This window comes from Hippocampus comes, unplaced genomic scaffold, assembly GCF_001891065.2.
Source record: "Hippocampus comes isolate QL1 unplaced genomic scaffold, H_comes_QL1_v1.1 scaffold177, whole genome shotgun sequence".
In the NCBI taxonomy this organism is placed as follows: domain Eukaryota; kingdom Metazoa; phylum Chordata; class Actinopteri; order Syngnathiformes; family Syngnathidae; genus Hippocampus; species Hippocampus comes.
This window is the reverse complement of record NW_017806158.1, coordinates 678,679-693,660: the sequence shown is the minus strand read 5'-3', so window position 1 is coordinate 693,660 and position 14,982 is coordinate 678,679. Positions and strand designations below refer to the sequence as shown.

Sequence of the window (14,982 nt, the reverse complement as noted above, 5' to 3'; positions counted from 1 at the left end):
ATGATTGTGAAAAATCGTATCTTTGTATCATGACCTTATTTTGCTTCTCCGCGCACTATTGCCTCTTCGATTATGTGTATTTTTTAAAATTTAAAATTTTGTTGATCAAAGCATGTTGTCAATCCTTACGGAATATGTATGTTTTAACACTTGTGTACAAATATTCTGTTTTCTGGTGTGACTATACACCCATGAAAAATAAAATTTACCAACTGGGTGACTCTTATCTGCCCATTTCTCAATATGTGCAGCTAGCTGTTCCACCCCACTGTTACTTAACAGGGGAGTAAATTTGGGAAATCATGAGGGAGATATTACAAAACCTAGAATTCAGTTTTAAAAAAAAAAAATCATGTGCCTTTCGATCACTTCACTAACCAACTCAAAATTGAACAAGTTCAGTGAACAATCATCCGTTTCGGATTAATATTTGGGCAATGTTTATTAGGACATTGTTGATGATTTGATGTGATGAAAGTTTGCAACGTGAGTATACAATTTGATCAGCAATACATATCATAAAAACAGACCCTGACGTTACCACATGTGCATCAATTGAAACTCACCTTGCCAAGGCAAGAATGTAATATGTAAGACAAACACTGTAGCAAAAAAAAATAACGTCATTTTATTGAAACCGAAAAAAAAGCATAAATCATACAAGCTGTTTAAGCTCCACTATGACACACACACACACACACGCACACAAAATAAATAGAAAGTAAAACCTCACACAACACAAATGTGGCTGTTTAAAATAAAGGTCAAAATTTATACTCGAGTCTCCAGTTGAGGAATTCTGCTGAACAAAGGCATAGATGAGCAGTTTTTTTTTCTACACGGTACAAAAATACACGGCATCCATATTCATAACATTAAAACTCCACAAAAACAGAAATCTCTTTGCTAAAACCTACTCAAAAAATATATTCGTCTCAAATGGAGCTAAACCCCACAAAGGGTCAAATAAATGGACTCTCTTACAAAGAGAATGAAAGTTTCAACTCTTTCTAATCACGAATCTGATTCTGCAGCCAAAGGAGCTTTCTCAAGACAAGTAGCTGTTTGCATTCGGCCTCTAAATGATCTGTCTCTCTTTTGCATAGATTTCTTATTTCATGAACTAACCAAAACGGTGTCTCTAGTATCACAATGACATACGTCTACCACAACTTAAAAAAAACATTTAAAAAAAACATAATAACAAAGAATTACATAGTCACTGAGAACAAAGTCTAAGTTGGTTAAAAAGTAATACTCTGAGGAATTGAGTAGAAACAAAAAGTGAAACACAGTTCGGTGTTGCGACATCTGTTCATGGCGTTTACAGTTCATAAGAGAAGCACAGAATCTAAACTGACTTGGGTTTGACAATTAAATATCTCTTTAAAAGTTCTCCATGCATCTCTGTACTACAACAATACTTTTTCAGAGGGAGCTTGAATAATGTAATGAAGACGCTTTTTTTTGGGGGTGGGGGGGAATACCCAACAGGGCATATAAGCTATACAGATAAATTATTCTAAAGCCCTGGTCCATGAGTTCCCCCTTTTGGTTTTGTCCTGTGATCTTTTCAGAGTTCAACTGATCTCATCTTATTGCACTGATCTAAAATCCTTTGTTGATATAATTGTGTAACCTTCGCATGTTCAGTGCTTTACCGTGATACCGACTCAGCTGTACGTAAAAGTTATATACCAGAGAACAAAAAGCAGTTGAAATGCAGATTTCAAAAAAATGACTTGTTTTTAAGTGCAACAAAAATGGACGCCATTGTTGCACAATATAACATAAATTCAAGCAAGCCAGGTTTTAAAATGCTGAGAATGATGAGCAGAAATATAAAAATATATAATATTTAACAGAAAATGGGTAAAATATACCTGCACAAAATGAACCATAAGTAAATGAAACACAGTGCCTTAAGAGATTTTGGACTTTGACCAGTTTGAGTAAAATTCAGCCGTTTGTCACCAAGCAAGCCCTTAATCCTGAGCTCAGTGCTATCCCCACAGCATCACGCAGAGGGCATTTCGTTCTCAGTCTTATTGCTGCAAACACATACATAATTGTCCCAAAGACACGCGCATGCACATCACTCCACGGGGCCTCCGACACCATTGCCGCTGCCGGTCTTGACGCCAGCCCTACTAATGTGCAGCCAGGGCAGCTTGGCACAGTTCTTGAAGAGCTGCTCGATGGCTACATGACGCACGTGCAGCTCGGACGCCAACGAATCTTTCTCCTGCACGGCCGCAGTAAGCTCGTCGAAGACCTCTGTGGAACAAGAGGCACAGTAATGCCAAACTTTACACCAGCCACTTCAAGCAGAGACCATTCACGTCACATGGTAAATTACCCTATTTTCCGCACTATAAGGAGCACCGAAAAGCATTCAATTTTCTCAAAAGCCGACAGTGCCTATAATCCGATGCGCCTTATAAATGGATCAATATTCTGATTTCTTGGAAGTAGTATTTTAAATGTTCTGTAAAGCGCTTTGTTGCAGCTGCAGCGGTTGTGAACGCTCTAAATAAATAAAACTGCATTGTATTGTATTCCCTTTAGCGTAGCTCCATGTAGTGGATGCATAACGCAACTGCAGCCACTATTGCAATTTCTACTCTATGAATCTTATAATGCGGTGCGCCCTACATGTGAAAACAGTTTTAAAATAGGCCATTCATCAAAGGTGCGCCTTATACTACGAAGCGCATTATAGTGCGGAAAATATGGTTGCCTATTTGCATATCATCGTAGTTTGGTGGACACATCCTGTCCAAATCTGGACAATTTTTGAGCATATGCCAAAGCTGCAACTTGCGCTAACACAGCAGTAGAGTAAAACAAATATGGAAAAAAAAAACTTGTAGACCATGAATATAAAACAATAAATCCAGCAGTAAGCGAGCGGGACTTTTTGTGCCATACGACGACATTCGAATGCCACTGCGAAAGCTTATTCATTGTGTGACGTTCATAACCTCTTATCAGGACAGTTGTAAATCGAGGAGGCTCTTTATACACCACATCGATCGTAGATTTTCAAAATGTAGATGTAGCGTAAATTCTGGAGCATGAAATGCATTTTTTTTACCTCTTCTAATCTAACAAATTACTAATGCAGTTAATAGTTCAATTTCTGAGCATGGATGACAGCAGATTGGGGAGTGCATAATACATTTTACAAAGGAAAAACCATCTTTTGGATGAGGGTGGCGGTGGGGGGTGGTTTTATCCCAGTGCGTGTTACGCTTGAAAAAGGAACGGTAATTAAAGAGTGATAGGACCGACATCTATGTAGGCGCCACAAAAGTCGACAGCTGTTCTTTGCATGCTGCTCTGACTTCATGTAATGTCATTTTCTCAGCCTATACAAGGGGCTGCATTTGACAGGGTATCCCTAAAATGTGGACATTTGTCTTTGTCTTTATTTATTTAACAGGGACGTTGCACAGACCAGAAATAGCTACGAGGGTATTTGCATCTGAAGTCCGTGAACAGAAGCAGTGACAGTGGGTCACACATGAACAAAAAAAATGCCTATTTCCAATAAATGACAATCACTAGATGATACGGTTTGCTTTGTGGAAAAGATGAGGGCTGTTCAACACAAAGAAAGCCGCATTTATAGTGTTTATTTATTCATGCCATAATCCTAGATTGACGCCTCCATTTGGAAATGCTCTAATGCTCTCAAAGCCCCTCTGGCTGAACACAACCCTGCAACCCTGACTGAATGCATTTCTTCAAACCATCAAAAAAAATACTATTGGCTCATTCGGGCCACTTACTTTGGATCTTAATGAGAAGCTGGGTGTTCAAGTGATGGAGCTCATCCACACACATTTGAGTCACTAAAAGAAAAAAAAAAAAACAGCTGGGGTTAGATTGTGAGAAATCCAGGTGTCACATTTGAAATAAATCCAATGACAATGTTCATCAGGTTCTGCATGTAAAAAAACAAAAACAAAAAACTACCATCTTGCCTTTGTAAATCTTTTATCAATTATGAATGTGAACTGCAACCTACAAAGTAATGTGTACGCACTGAATCATGCAAATACGCTCGGTCAAAACTGGAACCACGAAAAATGTGACACCTGTGTAATCACAGAATGTTAATTTGTAGCACCTGAAAATGCAGTTTAAGCGGTGAGCCGGTGTTTCTTGACACATTCAGCTCAAGAAATGAAAGTGAAACTTTATGTGAGTTCATACAGTAGGTAAATTCCACACTGGCTCACATTCATCTCTGCTGTGGCCCTGATGTTTGCGCTCAGTTTGCCCTCCCGCTGACGGTGAATTCCGGATGTGAAGAGCTTTCCTGCCGTCGCTGGACCATACGTCCCCCTGCGAGTTCTGCAGCATCCTCAGTTCCTGGGCTGTGTGACACTCCAGCGTCCCCATGCTGTAGTCAGGCAGCCGCGGTGCGTCCACTGCTTCCCAGTGGGGGGCGTAACGGGGCACCTGGGCTTCTGACTGAGGCAGCAGCTTGCGGTCGCCCAGCTGGCTGTAACAGAGAAGCCTGGACCCGCGTCTGCCGAGGCCATTGTTGGACGGGACATTGTCTTTGTTCTGCGCGTACTGGATGATACGATTCAGTTTTTGGCTGAGGGCCAGTTTCATGCCCTCGTAGGCACTTCGGGAGATCTTGGAGTGTGACAGCTTCTGGTTGGCGATGAGGTGACATTTCTCAAAGCAGTCTCTGTGGCCGCGCAGAGACTTCGAATGTAATAGAGTGGAAGCAGAAACGCCTGTAAACACACAAACAGGAGAACTAAATAAAAGCACACGGATATCGATTGGTCACAACTAAGTCACAGTTGAGTTAGTCGCATAAAAATTGATTTTGCATTGGTAAAAAACAATTACCAATACAAAATATGCATGTGTGGTACAAGTATTTTTTTTTCTTTCATATTTTACACTGCAGTGTCTGTAACTTTGATTGTGTGTGGCTTTAAAAGGTGGGGCCTGGCCTGGTGAGTGACTTGGAAGTTAGCGAATGAGAAGAATGTAGAGTTGGCTGTTGTGAGCTCAGGATAGCAGCTAGCTGTTGTTAACCAGTCTGTGACTTGAGTGCTTGGGCATCTGATCGCCCCCCCAAAAAAAAGGTGGCGGCGAACAGTGTTAAACATGTTCAATATTTATGATGGTAAATCCTTATGCGCATGGTCGAGCCATGAACTCCGCGACTGTGACGCGAAATGGACCGACAGCTAATTAAGAAGCGACCTTAAAGCTTTTTCCAGAGGAAACAGTTTCTTTGGAGGCGAAACTGGTTGAGTGTGTGTGTACTGCCTCGACAATTCAGCCATTCAGGCGAATAAAAAAATAACAAGGAGAAGTGTTTGCAACCGCCATTGCAACCACCAGTTCCGCTAACAATTAGCCAAGCTTCTTCTATTTTGTCCTCCGCTACTCTTTCTTATCTTTTCTATTATCCAGCAGTTGGATGCCCTTTGGCACCATGCTGCTTTTCATGGGTCTGCTTTGTGAGAGGACCTTCAACAGTGTCGGTGGAAAGATTGCTGTGCCGGTCATCTCCACTAAATACACCATACAACGAAAGAGGGTCTCTAACATGAAAAATCATATACAGTATGATGTTAAAAATCTGTATTTGTGTTTCCTGCATTATACCAGGTGTCAAAACAAACATGACTTCCACCCAAGTTCAACAGTACTCGAACACTGAACTGCCAGTGTGAATAAATATTCACCAACATGAATGGACGCTAAAACTGTCGGGTTGACCCATCACAATCTCTCTGTAAAGCTGCTTATGGTGTAGGGGGATTACCAAGTGCAGCCTTTAGATTGCAGCCGTAATAGGAGAGTGCCATCTCAATGCAAACAAAATCTTTTATAGTGGTTAAGTTCTTAATACAGAAAAGAAAGCAAGTTAAAAATGAGATGCCTGCAGCAAATATGCAAGGTGATTTTACGCATTCTGCCCTCATCGCTGATGACTTGAGTGTGTCGGGGGGTGTTTTCGTCCTCATATTAACAATTATGAACAAATTCTGTTTCAGTCATTGGCCAGCAGAAAATTGTAGCAAAATGTAAACAAGGGCGACTTTAAATATATATGGCTGAGTTGAAGTTTCGGACCATGACACAAGTCTACATCTATCTATTTTTATCTTTGTATATTGACAGTCTGACTCACGTACCTCCAAGTCAGAACTTCATCATGAACGGATTAGTCTCATGAAAAAGTCGCACAGAATATTACCAAGCCATGAGTGCATAAATGGGTATTCTGTCTTTCAAATGTCAGTGACTGCAAATACGATTTATTGACTGCCGTCACTATTAAAACAATTTTAGTCTCTAACATGCACTAACCATTACTTTCTAAGTTGGGAGGGGGGGAAATAAAAAAAAAGGTCGGCCCACAAACCAAGGCAACATTGCACCAACCGGAGAGCTCAGTTCAACTAAGCAGCTTAGCACTTCTTGTCTTTTACGGTTGTGTACACACAGACTATTCACCGGAGGCATATATGCATATTGTTCAGCTGCGAAAAAGAGACATTGGGCACAAATGTCACTGACTGTGTTTACTTGTACACATATAAAGAGGTTACTGACAGTTTTTTTTTGTTCCCTTCTGCGGATGCCGACTCTACTTTAGAACGTTACTTTTGGAGGCATGTGGAATAGAGGTCATTGGTGCTAAGGTGTTGAACAGAGCTGTCTGGCAACACGTGAAAGAATGTTGAGTCAGCAGCTGTGTGGTCTAAATAGACAACATTGACGCAGGCAGCAGTAAGGCGCTGACAAGCTTATACATATTCATTAGGGCTGTGTGATATGGCTAAAATTCAATCTCAATATTTTTGCCAGGTACAGTCATACCACGGTTTTCGACCATAATCCGTTCCAGAAGGCTGTTCGAAAATCGATTTGTTCAAAAACCGAAACCACGCTCTTTAAAAAAAAAAAAAAATCTTTATTGAACATGTCTGCTCACAATGTAACGCTACACAAGAAGTGTCACTTCCTTGTCTACCCGAGGAAGCGTCACTTCTTCATGTAAGGAAGGCGAGAGGAGTCAAGTGGCGCATTTAAGTGCGGACAGTTTGGCCGAGAACCGATTTTCGGTCGTAATCCGAGGCATAAAAAACTCGAAATTTTTGGTCGAAAACCGATTTGGTCGAGAACAGAGACGTTCGAAAACCGAAGTTTGACTGTATTTCGACAACGATACGATAACGATAATTCTATGGGTTCAATGAAAACTATCCATTCATTTTCTGATCCGCTTATCCACACAAGGGTCGTGGGGCGCGCTGGAGCCTATCCCAGCTGTCTTTGGGTCGTAGGCTGGGAACACCCTGAACTGGGTGCTGGCCAATCGCACGTCACACATAGACCAACAACAATTTGCATTTCCAATCACACCTTCGGGAGAATTTAGAGTGTTTCATCAACCTGCCCTGCATGTTTTTGGAATGTGGGAGGAAACCGGAGGACCCAGAGAAAACCCACGCAGGCACGGGGAGAACATGCAAACTCCACACAGGAAGGCCGGAGCCGGAATCGAACCCTGCACCTCTGCACTGTGAGGCCGACGTGCTAACCAGTCGACCACCGGGCCGCCCTGTGTATGTGCAATGTGACACATTTACCAGAAGTAACTGGCTCACTTAATAAAGTGAAAGCCAACAAAAGGGTGTTATTAGGTTACTATTGTCTCCAAACTTTGTTACGTGTCATCTGACATTTGCTGTAGTAAACTTATTTTGGAAGGCGTGAGAAAACCGAAGCGCATATCCTGGAGCATTTAAGAATTCAAATATACAACTCCAAGCATCTAGCAGCAGAAGGAACTGCAGGGTGAAGAGTTCACTGCCAAAGAATTGGCTGTTGGAAGGAGCATGTCGCAATAACCACGGTCGGCAAATGAGAATCAGATGCATCATTCTGACAACACAAAACCAGCTGGTAACATTAGCAGGCCTCCGCAGAAATGTGTTTATGTAATCAGATAAAGGAAAGCAGCCCTGGTTAGCTCAACCTGGAGGCTCAAGTCTGGTTGAGCCTCACCCCTTTACTCGAAGTTGGCTTGATGCTATTTGAAACATTGGTTTCTCTGAATCATGTGACTCATGACATGTTTTGTCATAGGACTGACAGAAAACTGGTCCCAATTATAATTCAAGGTACAGTGAAACTCCTCTACAACGAAATCATGTTTGCAGCAAGAAATTTTTCACAACAGGGGGTTTTTCACTGTAGCAAATTTGATCTCAGGTGTAAACACACACACACACACACACACACACACACACACACACACACACACACACACAAACGTATGTGTACACACACACACACAAACGTATGTGTAGTCTTTATTTTTATTCCAATAGTGCGTAAGTATGAGCATACACTTATTTGACCTTCATATAGTCAGTGCATAAAGAAAAAAAGGGAAAGAAATTGCGAAATTACGATCAGCATTCATTTTCACTTAAATCAATTTCTTGAATAATGTCTTTTATTTTGCTTCCTCCGTCTTTCATTTTGATCACTTTTACCCTCGCTTCCAGCGTCAGTGCTCTTCTTGTCTTCGCTGCTTGATATCCAAAGGTCCGTTTTGGAGCCATTTCAGCAATGCAACGTTCTTGCTGCGTCTGAAACTAACAATAACAAATACTTCCTGGACTACTGCGCATGTGTAAACCAGTGTGGTGGTTGCTGTTGCCGTTTCCGAACGAAGCAGTAGAGGTCGCTGTTGGATTAGACTTCGTTGTAGTAAATCTCGTAGCGAGGCAAGAGCAGAGAAAAAGATTTCGTATAACGCAACAGGGTTTTTTTTCGTTGTGGGAGGGCAGGAGAGTGGGAATGGTGTTAATGCATTAAGATTTTTTCACACTAGGGGGTATTTTCCCCCCATGTAGGTTTCGGTGTAGAGGAGTTTCACTGTAATAACAATATTGCACATATCATTTTTATCTTACATGAATACAGTTACCACTACACGCAATCCGGGTTCCATTCGCCCTGATGTTTTTTGTTTGTTATTCTTTTCTGAGACCACAGCAGCTTCCTTGTTCTCGGCTGGGCTGTTGTGGTTCAGGCTATGTAATCATGTACTGACCACAGCTCACATGGTGCAGTGGAACAAAACAATGTGTCTCAGATAGAAATTCCTATTGAAGAAAAGGCATTCAAGTGGATTGCAGATCATCACAATTACCGTATGCTGTTATTTCACAAGAAATGGGATAGAGAGGCCAAAGCAGTTTCCTTAGGAAACACCTACTCGGAACTCCAACAATGGCTGCACTTCCTGAATTTCGTACATAAAAAGAACTGACATGAAACGTTTTTTTTTATCTTCCATGGAGAGTCCGTACAAGTAAATACTAATATTTATGCTCAAAGGGAACAAAGGAGAAATCCTGTGCGTTACAATCTGTCTCAACTCTTAAAGATGGCTTCATCGCTTGTTGGATCTTGCTGCGGCGATGTATCAGTGCACTTTAAGGCACAGCATGTGCATGTCAACAAGTCTCAACATTTCATACGAATGTCAGAGGAGCATGCAGGGAGGAGAGGCTGGAGGCGGAAATTATACTTCTGATTCCACACTCGGGTAAAACAAAAATGGACCTGTCCTCAGCCAAAGCGGCTTATTGGCCAATTCGAAACAACTGTCACTATCACTATAGGTAAAGTGACGCATGAAGAGCTTTGTAACTTTGATACACTGAGATACTGGAGCTTCAAGCCCCTTTTGCGTTGCCTGCAAAAGCCTTTGTTCTGTTAAGGGCACTGACACAGGGAAAAGAAAGTTTAACTGATGACATGACTTTCCGCCATCTTGCTGTGTTGAAAGCAAAGTCACTGTTTATCTAGTGCAGTGGACCCCGCATACTCGAGGTTCAGCACTCATCGATATGCATAGTCTCATTTTTTTCCTCAAAATATTTAGGGAGGATTTGGGTGATTTTTTTGGTGTTTTTTTTTTTTTTAAGATGGCCGTTTTGACACTTGGTGTTGACTAAAAACCATCACAGCGCCGAAGGGCCCAGGTAACAACCGATCACAGCTCACCTGATTTTTTTAGGCTAGTGACCAGTGCGACGGGCTACCGGTTTAAGGAGTATCAGTCCATCTTGTGAGCATCTGATTTAAAAAAAAAAAAAAAACATAAAAACCAATAGTGGTTCTACCTTCAATGCTGAGATCAAAGCAGACGTGGCAGAAAGATAAGGTCCCTGTATCTGTCTCCAGCTTGCAGACGCTGCAGATGTTGTCGTCATTCAGATCAATGTTCACAAACTGCTCCTCTCATCGCTTGTTGAATCTTGCTGCGGCGATGTTTCAGTGCACGTTAAGGCACAGCATGTGCATGTCAACAAGTCTCAACATTTCATACGAATGTCAGAGGAGCATGCAGGGAGGAGAGGCTGGAGGCGGAAATTATACTTTTGATTCCACACTCGGGTAAAACAAAAATGGACCTGTCCTCAGCCAAAGCAGCTTATTGGCCAATTCGAAACAACTGTCACTATCACTATAGGTAAAGTGACACATGAAGAGCTTTGTAACTTTGATACACTGAGATACTGGAGCTTCAAGCCCCTTTTGCGTTGCCTGCAAAAGCCTTTGTTCTGTTAAGGGCACTGACACAGGGAAAAGAAAGTTTAACTGATGACATGACTTTCCGCCATCTTGCTGTGTTGAAAGCAAAGTCACTGTTTATCTAGTGCAGTGGACCCCGCATACTCGAGGTTCAGCACTCATCGATATGCATAGTCTCATTTTTTTCCTCAAAATATTTAGGGAGGATTTGGGTGATTTTTTTGGGTGTTTTTTTTTTTTTTAAGATGGCCGTTTTGACACTTGGTGTTGACTAAAAACCATCACAGCACCGAAGGGCCCAGGTAACAACCGATCACAGCTCACCTGATTTTTTTAGGCTAGTGACCAGTGCGACGGGCTACCGGTTTAAGGAGTATCAGTCCATCTTGTGAGCATCTGATTTAAAAAAACAAAAACAAAAACAAAAAAAAAAACAATAGTGGTTCTACCTTCAATGCTGAGATCAAAGCAGACGTGGCAGAAAGATAAGGTCCCTGTATCTGTCTCCAGCTTGCAGACGCTGCAGATGTTGTCGTCATTCAGATCAATGTTCACAAACTGCTCCTCTTCATCCATGGCACGTCCAGCGAAACAGCTGGGAAATGAATCGAGTGGCTCAATGTAAGAAGCTTGCAGAACGTATGTTTTTTTCCTTGCTTTTTCTTTGCTGTGAATTGCTTTTTTTTCCTGTGTCACTTGAGAGAAACGTTTTGTAGTTCTGTGGGTGTAATACAGTCAAAGGGCAGTTTCTACAAAGATGATTACATATAATTAGAAATACATTGCAAAGAAAGTGGAACCAAAGTTGGATTTGGACATTCTGATTTGTTTAATGATTAACAAACTTCTAACATAGCATATTTCAACCATATTTAATTGCAATTGGAGTACTGTATTCCGATTACATCAAGCTCAATTGGTATGGCTTATCTGGTCTAAACATTTATGCTGCACTCGCAATTACAGATATCCGATATGTTTGATTCTGACCTGAGCATATCAAATTCCATGTCGTCCCCCGCACCCCCATTTACATAGGTATGACGAATATCCAAACTGTGGCACTTGAGACCAAGAAAAGCTGGAACTGTAACATTTTAACCCATCCATATGGTGCTTCAGGCAAGGAGCGTTGTACCCTTTGGAGTGGTCATCAGCCATCCACAGGGCACATAAACTATTCACACTAACAGTACATTATAATTCATAACTTACATATAATTAGAAATACATTGCAAAGAAAGTGGGACCAAAGTTGGATTTGGACATTCTGATTTGATTAATCATGAACAAACTTCTAACATAGCATATTTCAACCATATTTAATTGCAATTGGAGTACTGTATTCCAGTTACATCAAGCTCACATGTGGTGGCTTATCTGGTCTAAACATTTATGCTGCACTCACAATTACTGATATCCAATATGTTTGATTCTGACATGAGCATATCAAATTCCATGTCGCCCCCCCCCCCCGCACCCCCATTTACACAGGTATGACTAATATCCAAACTGTGGCACTTGAGAGCAAGAAGTGTTGGAAGTGTATCACTTTAAACCATCCATATGGTGCTTCAGGCAAGAGGCGTTGTACACTTTGGAGTGGTCATCAGCCATTCACAGGGCACATAAACAACTATTCACACTAACAGTACATTATAATTCATAATAAAAATCCCATGGACCAAAAATGTTAATTACTGTATTAGGAGGAATTACAAGAGTGAAAATGTTCACTTGGTGAAGACATGAGATTGTTAATGATTTTTCACAATACTTTGGAAACAGATAAATATCAATAAGCAACCTTTTATTTCCAAAAATATCTGCTGGTGTTTACATTTTCAAATGATCACTTTTAAAACATTATTACAAAATCACAATGACCTGCGGGCTAGTCATGTTGTCCTTGGGGATTGGGGGGCAACCTGGTGCCCGTGAGCATTATGTTGGTGACTCCCGATTTAGTCTTCAATGAAATTTGCATGTGTGTTTTTGCATAAATAAATAAAAAGAGTTTATTTTAACATTCATTCTCATCTTATTTTTAATGTATTATTTATAATCCATGTTATAATAATCATTACATAAAATGGATTCAAATACAATAAAAAAGTGAATTCAAAAATTGATTAGATGAAGGAAAAAATATATAACGGCATTTTAATTAACTAATTTTAGGTAAAATAGCTAACATAATATAAATACATAGTCGGTGGGTCGGATTAACTTTGAAACTTTCGCATCCAAAATTAAAAAAAAAAAGTTCATCGTCTCTCGTAATAGATTGTTATGTGCATAGTGGCTGTTTAGAGGAACGATACACATTGACGCTTTAATACCAATTACGTTGTGTTCGCATTAGCAACCAAACGATTACGTTGATTATCTTCACAAAAATCCATTCAGATTCCTCGTTGACTGATAGATGTTGATTGGTGTACAAACAAGACGATCGATGCGCTGTATGTGTCCATATCGTATATCGTTCAAAAAAAGTCTTGCTAACAATAAGTAAAGCTAGTAACAGTAGCTAAACTAGCATCCCCTCGAGTGGTTACATCTGTATGCTTCGTGACCGTTATTCGGCATTGACGAGCACAAAATTGTCTTACCCAGCGAGTGCCACCAACTCTCCCTTTCTTCAAGAGACTGTCCTCGGTCTGGTCGCTGTTTCCGTCTCGTCGTACAGCAGTTGTTCTTCGCTCGGTAAAACACACAAACATCTGATAACATCCACGCGTCACGGCAAATCCCAAAACATTTAGCAGAAACCTCCAGTCTACCACCGGAATGTACCACTAGTTTGGCTCAGAGAGGAAAAGAAAAACTGTTTCTTCACAAGGATCGTGAACATACCGGTAACTAAAAAATAACAACTAAGAAAATATGTTAAAAGGGCATATGAACACAGAGCTGCATTATTTTCTTTCGTACTTACTTGTCCCTAATAACAATTACTTTTAATACTCCCCCACAAACGCAACATGGTATGCCCTCCGGATGTCGTCGGTATACATGTTTCCATTCCATCCGTTTCGGTTTACAGCAACAGGCTTCTGGTCACAAATAAAAGTCAGATGATGATGATAATAATAATCATAATAATAATAATAATAATCTGACACTTTCTGTGATTAGTTGACAAATACTCAATGACTTGGTGAACATTGTATACAAGAGTTAAAAAAGCCTACTTGTCTGCCTAATATGCCCCCTTTCTATCTTAAAGGGTTCTCTGAGGAGAATTATTGAATGTAGTAGTAAAGCCCAGACCTGGCCCAAACATAAGCGAACCAAGCACATGCTCAAGTGGGGCCCCGTGACCACAAGGGGGCCCCCTAAATTCACTTAACTGTCAACAGAACCTGGAGTTTTATTTTTTTTTACTGAGATATTTAATAGTACAGTATGTAGGTAGAATAGAGTATCATAAAACATGTTTGGATTAAGGTACTTATTGTTTTATTTTTGAAAGAAAAACTTTTTGCACCTAATTATTCAAAGCATATTCTTTTTAAGTTTTTTTTTCCACATTTTTTCACGCCCATGTTTTCAGTTACATCATTATTTAAGGTTTTGATGCTTGCTCAGGGACTCTTTGGATGCTTGGGCTAGCTATGCAAAAGCCTAACTGAACACCAAAACAAAAACAACAACATATGAAATTATTAGTCAACCTGAAAAATGTATTGAGTTTATCTTATGTTCAACAATATCAAAAATTTAATAAAAAGCTCTATTATAAATGTTCTGCTGTACGCAACGCAGATCCCCTTCCTCCCCACAACACCAGGTTATTTCTTATATTTAATTCCCAGGGTGTCGAAGTGATGAATGCACTCCTGCTCTGTTGGCAAAAGTTTTCTATTAGCTGGCAGGAGGTACATGTGTTGACTCAGTACGAGCACACTGTTTGCTTTGTAGTGACATCATAGCACCTCCTCCCGCCCCTGTGTGGATTTAATCCTCACAATTTTAATCTCAAAACGTCTCCAGGAACCATTCCCCTCCATTGTTTCTCAACATTAGACCATAACATGTTGTCTACACAGTACAAACACATGAATTTGCCTGTCCTGTGTAACATAATTTCAAATCATGTCTTCACCTTTTGCCCAGTTTGCCAAAATGCTACTTCCTTGTCATTGTGCAAGCACAAGGAAACAGACCATAAATCGTGTACTGTATTCCATTAATGCTGTGTGAGTGCGCCCACGTCCATGTGTTCGCCTGGAGGAAAGGTGCACATGTTGTCGCACGCCTTGTGTCTTAAGAGGCGAGGTCTCAGATCTTGCTTAGCTTGTTCCGTGAGGTTAAAATAAATGAAGAGGATGGAAAAAGATTGCAGAGGAAAACAGCTCACAGCATTTGGAA

At 40.6% G+C, this 14,982-nt stretch overlaps 1 protein-coding gene across 2 annotated transcripts; it reads right to left on the bottom strand.

Moving 5' to 3' along the window:
• Window positions 1–423: 423 nt before the first annotated feature.
• On the bottom strand, window positions 424–13,402 carry cunh21orf91 (chromosome unknown C21orf91 homolog). Of its 2 annotated transcripts, XM_019895280.1 has the most exons (6): window positions 13,221–13,402; window positions 11,170–11,200; window positions 10,194–10,308; window positions 4,248–4,757; window positions 3,795–3,857; window positions 424–2,277 (listed from the first exon to the last, which is right to left on the bottom strand). In XM_019895280.1, exons 2-6 carry the CDS (start codon window positions 11,179–11,181, stop codon window positions 2,096–2,098), a joined length of 882 nt encoding a protein of 293 aa, XP_019750839.1. In that variant the 5' UTR covers window positions 11,182–11,200; window positions 13,221–13,402; the 3' UTR covers window positions 424–2,095. The 2 variants fall into 2 exon arrangements, with proteins under 2 accessions (XP_019750839.1, XP_019750838.1); XM_019895279.1 differs by lacking the exon at window positions 10,194–10,308 and having other exon boundaries at window positions 11,055–11,200.
• Window positions 13,403–14,982: the final 1,580 nt, after the last annotated feature.

Excerpts from the sequence above, each read along its gene's own strand:
- cunh21orf91 (XM_019895279.1), bottom strand. The coding sequence starts at position 11,181 with ATGGATGAAGAGGAGCAGTTTGTGAACATTGATCTGAATGACGACAAC. Across the intron at positions 4,758-11,054 it reads CTTTGATCTCAGCATTGAAG|GCGTTTCTGCTTCCACTCTA; the intron begins GTAGAACCACTA and ends GTGTGTTTACAG. Across the intron at positions 2,278-3,794 it reads GCTTCTCATTAAGATCCAAA|AGGTCTTCGACGAGCTTACT; the intron begins GTAAGTGGCCCG and ends CTTGTTCCACAG.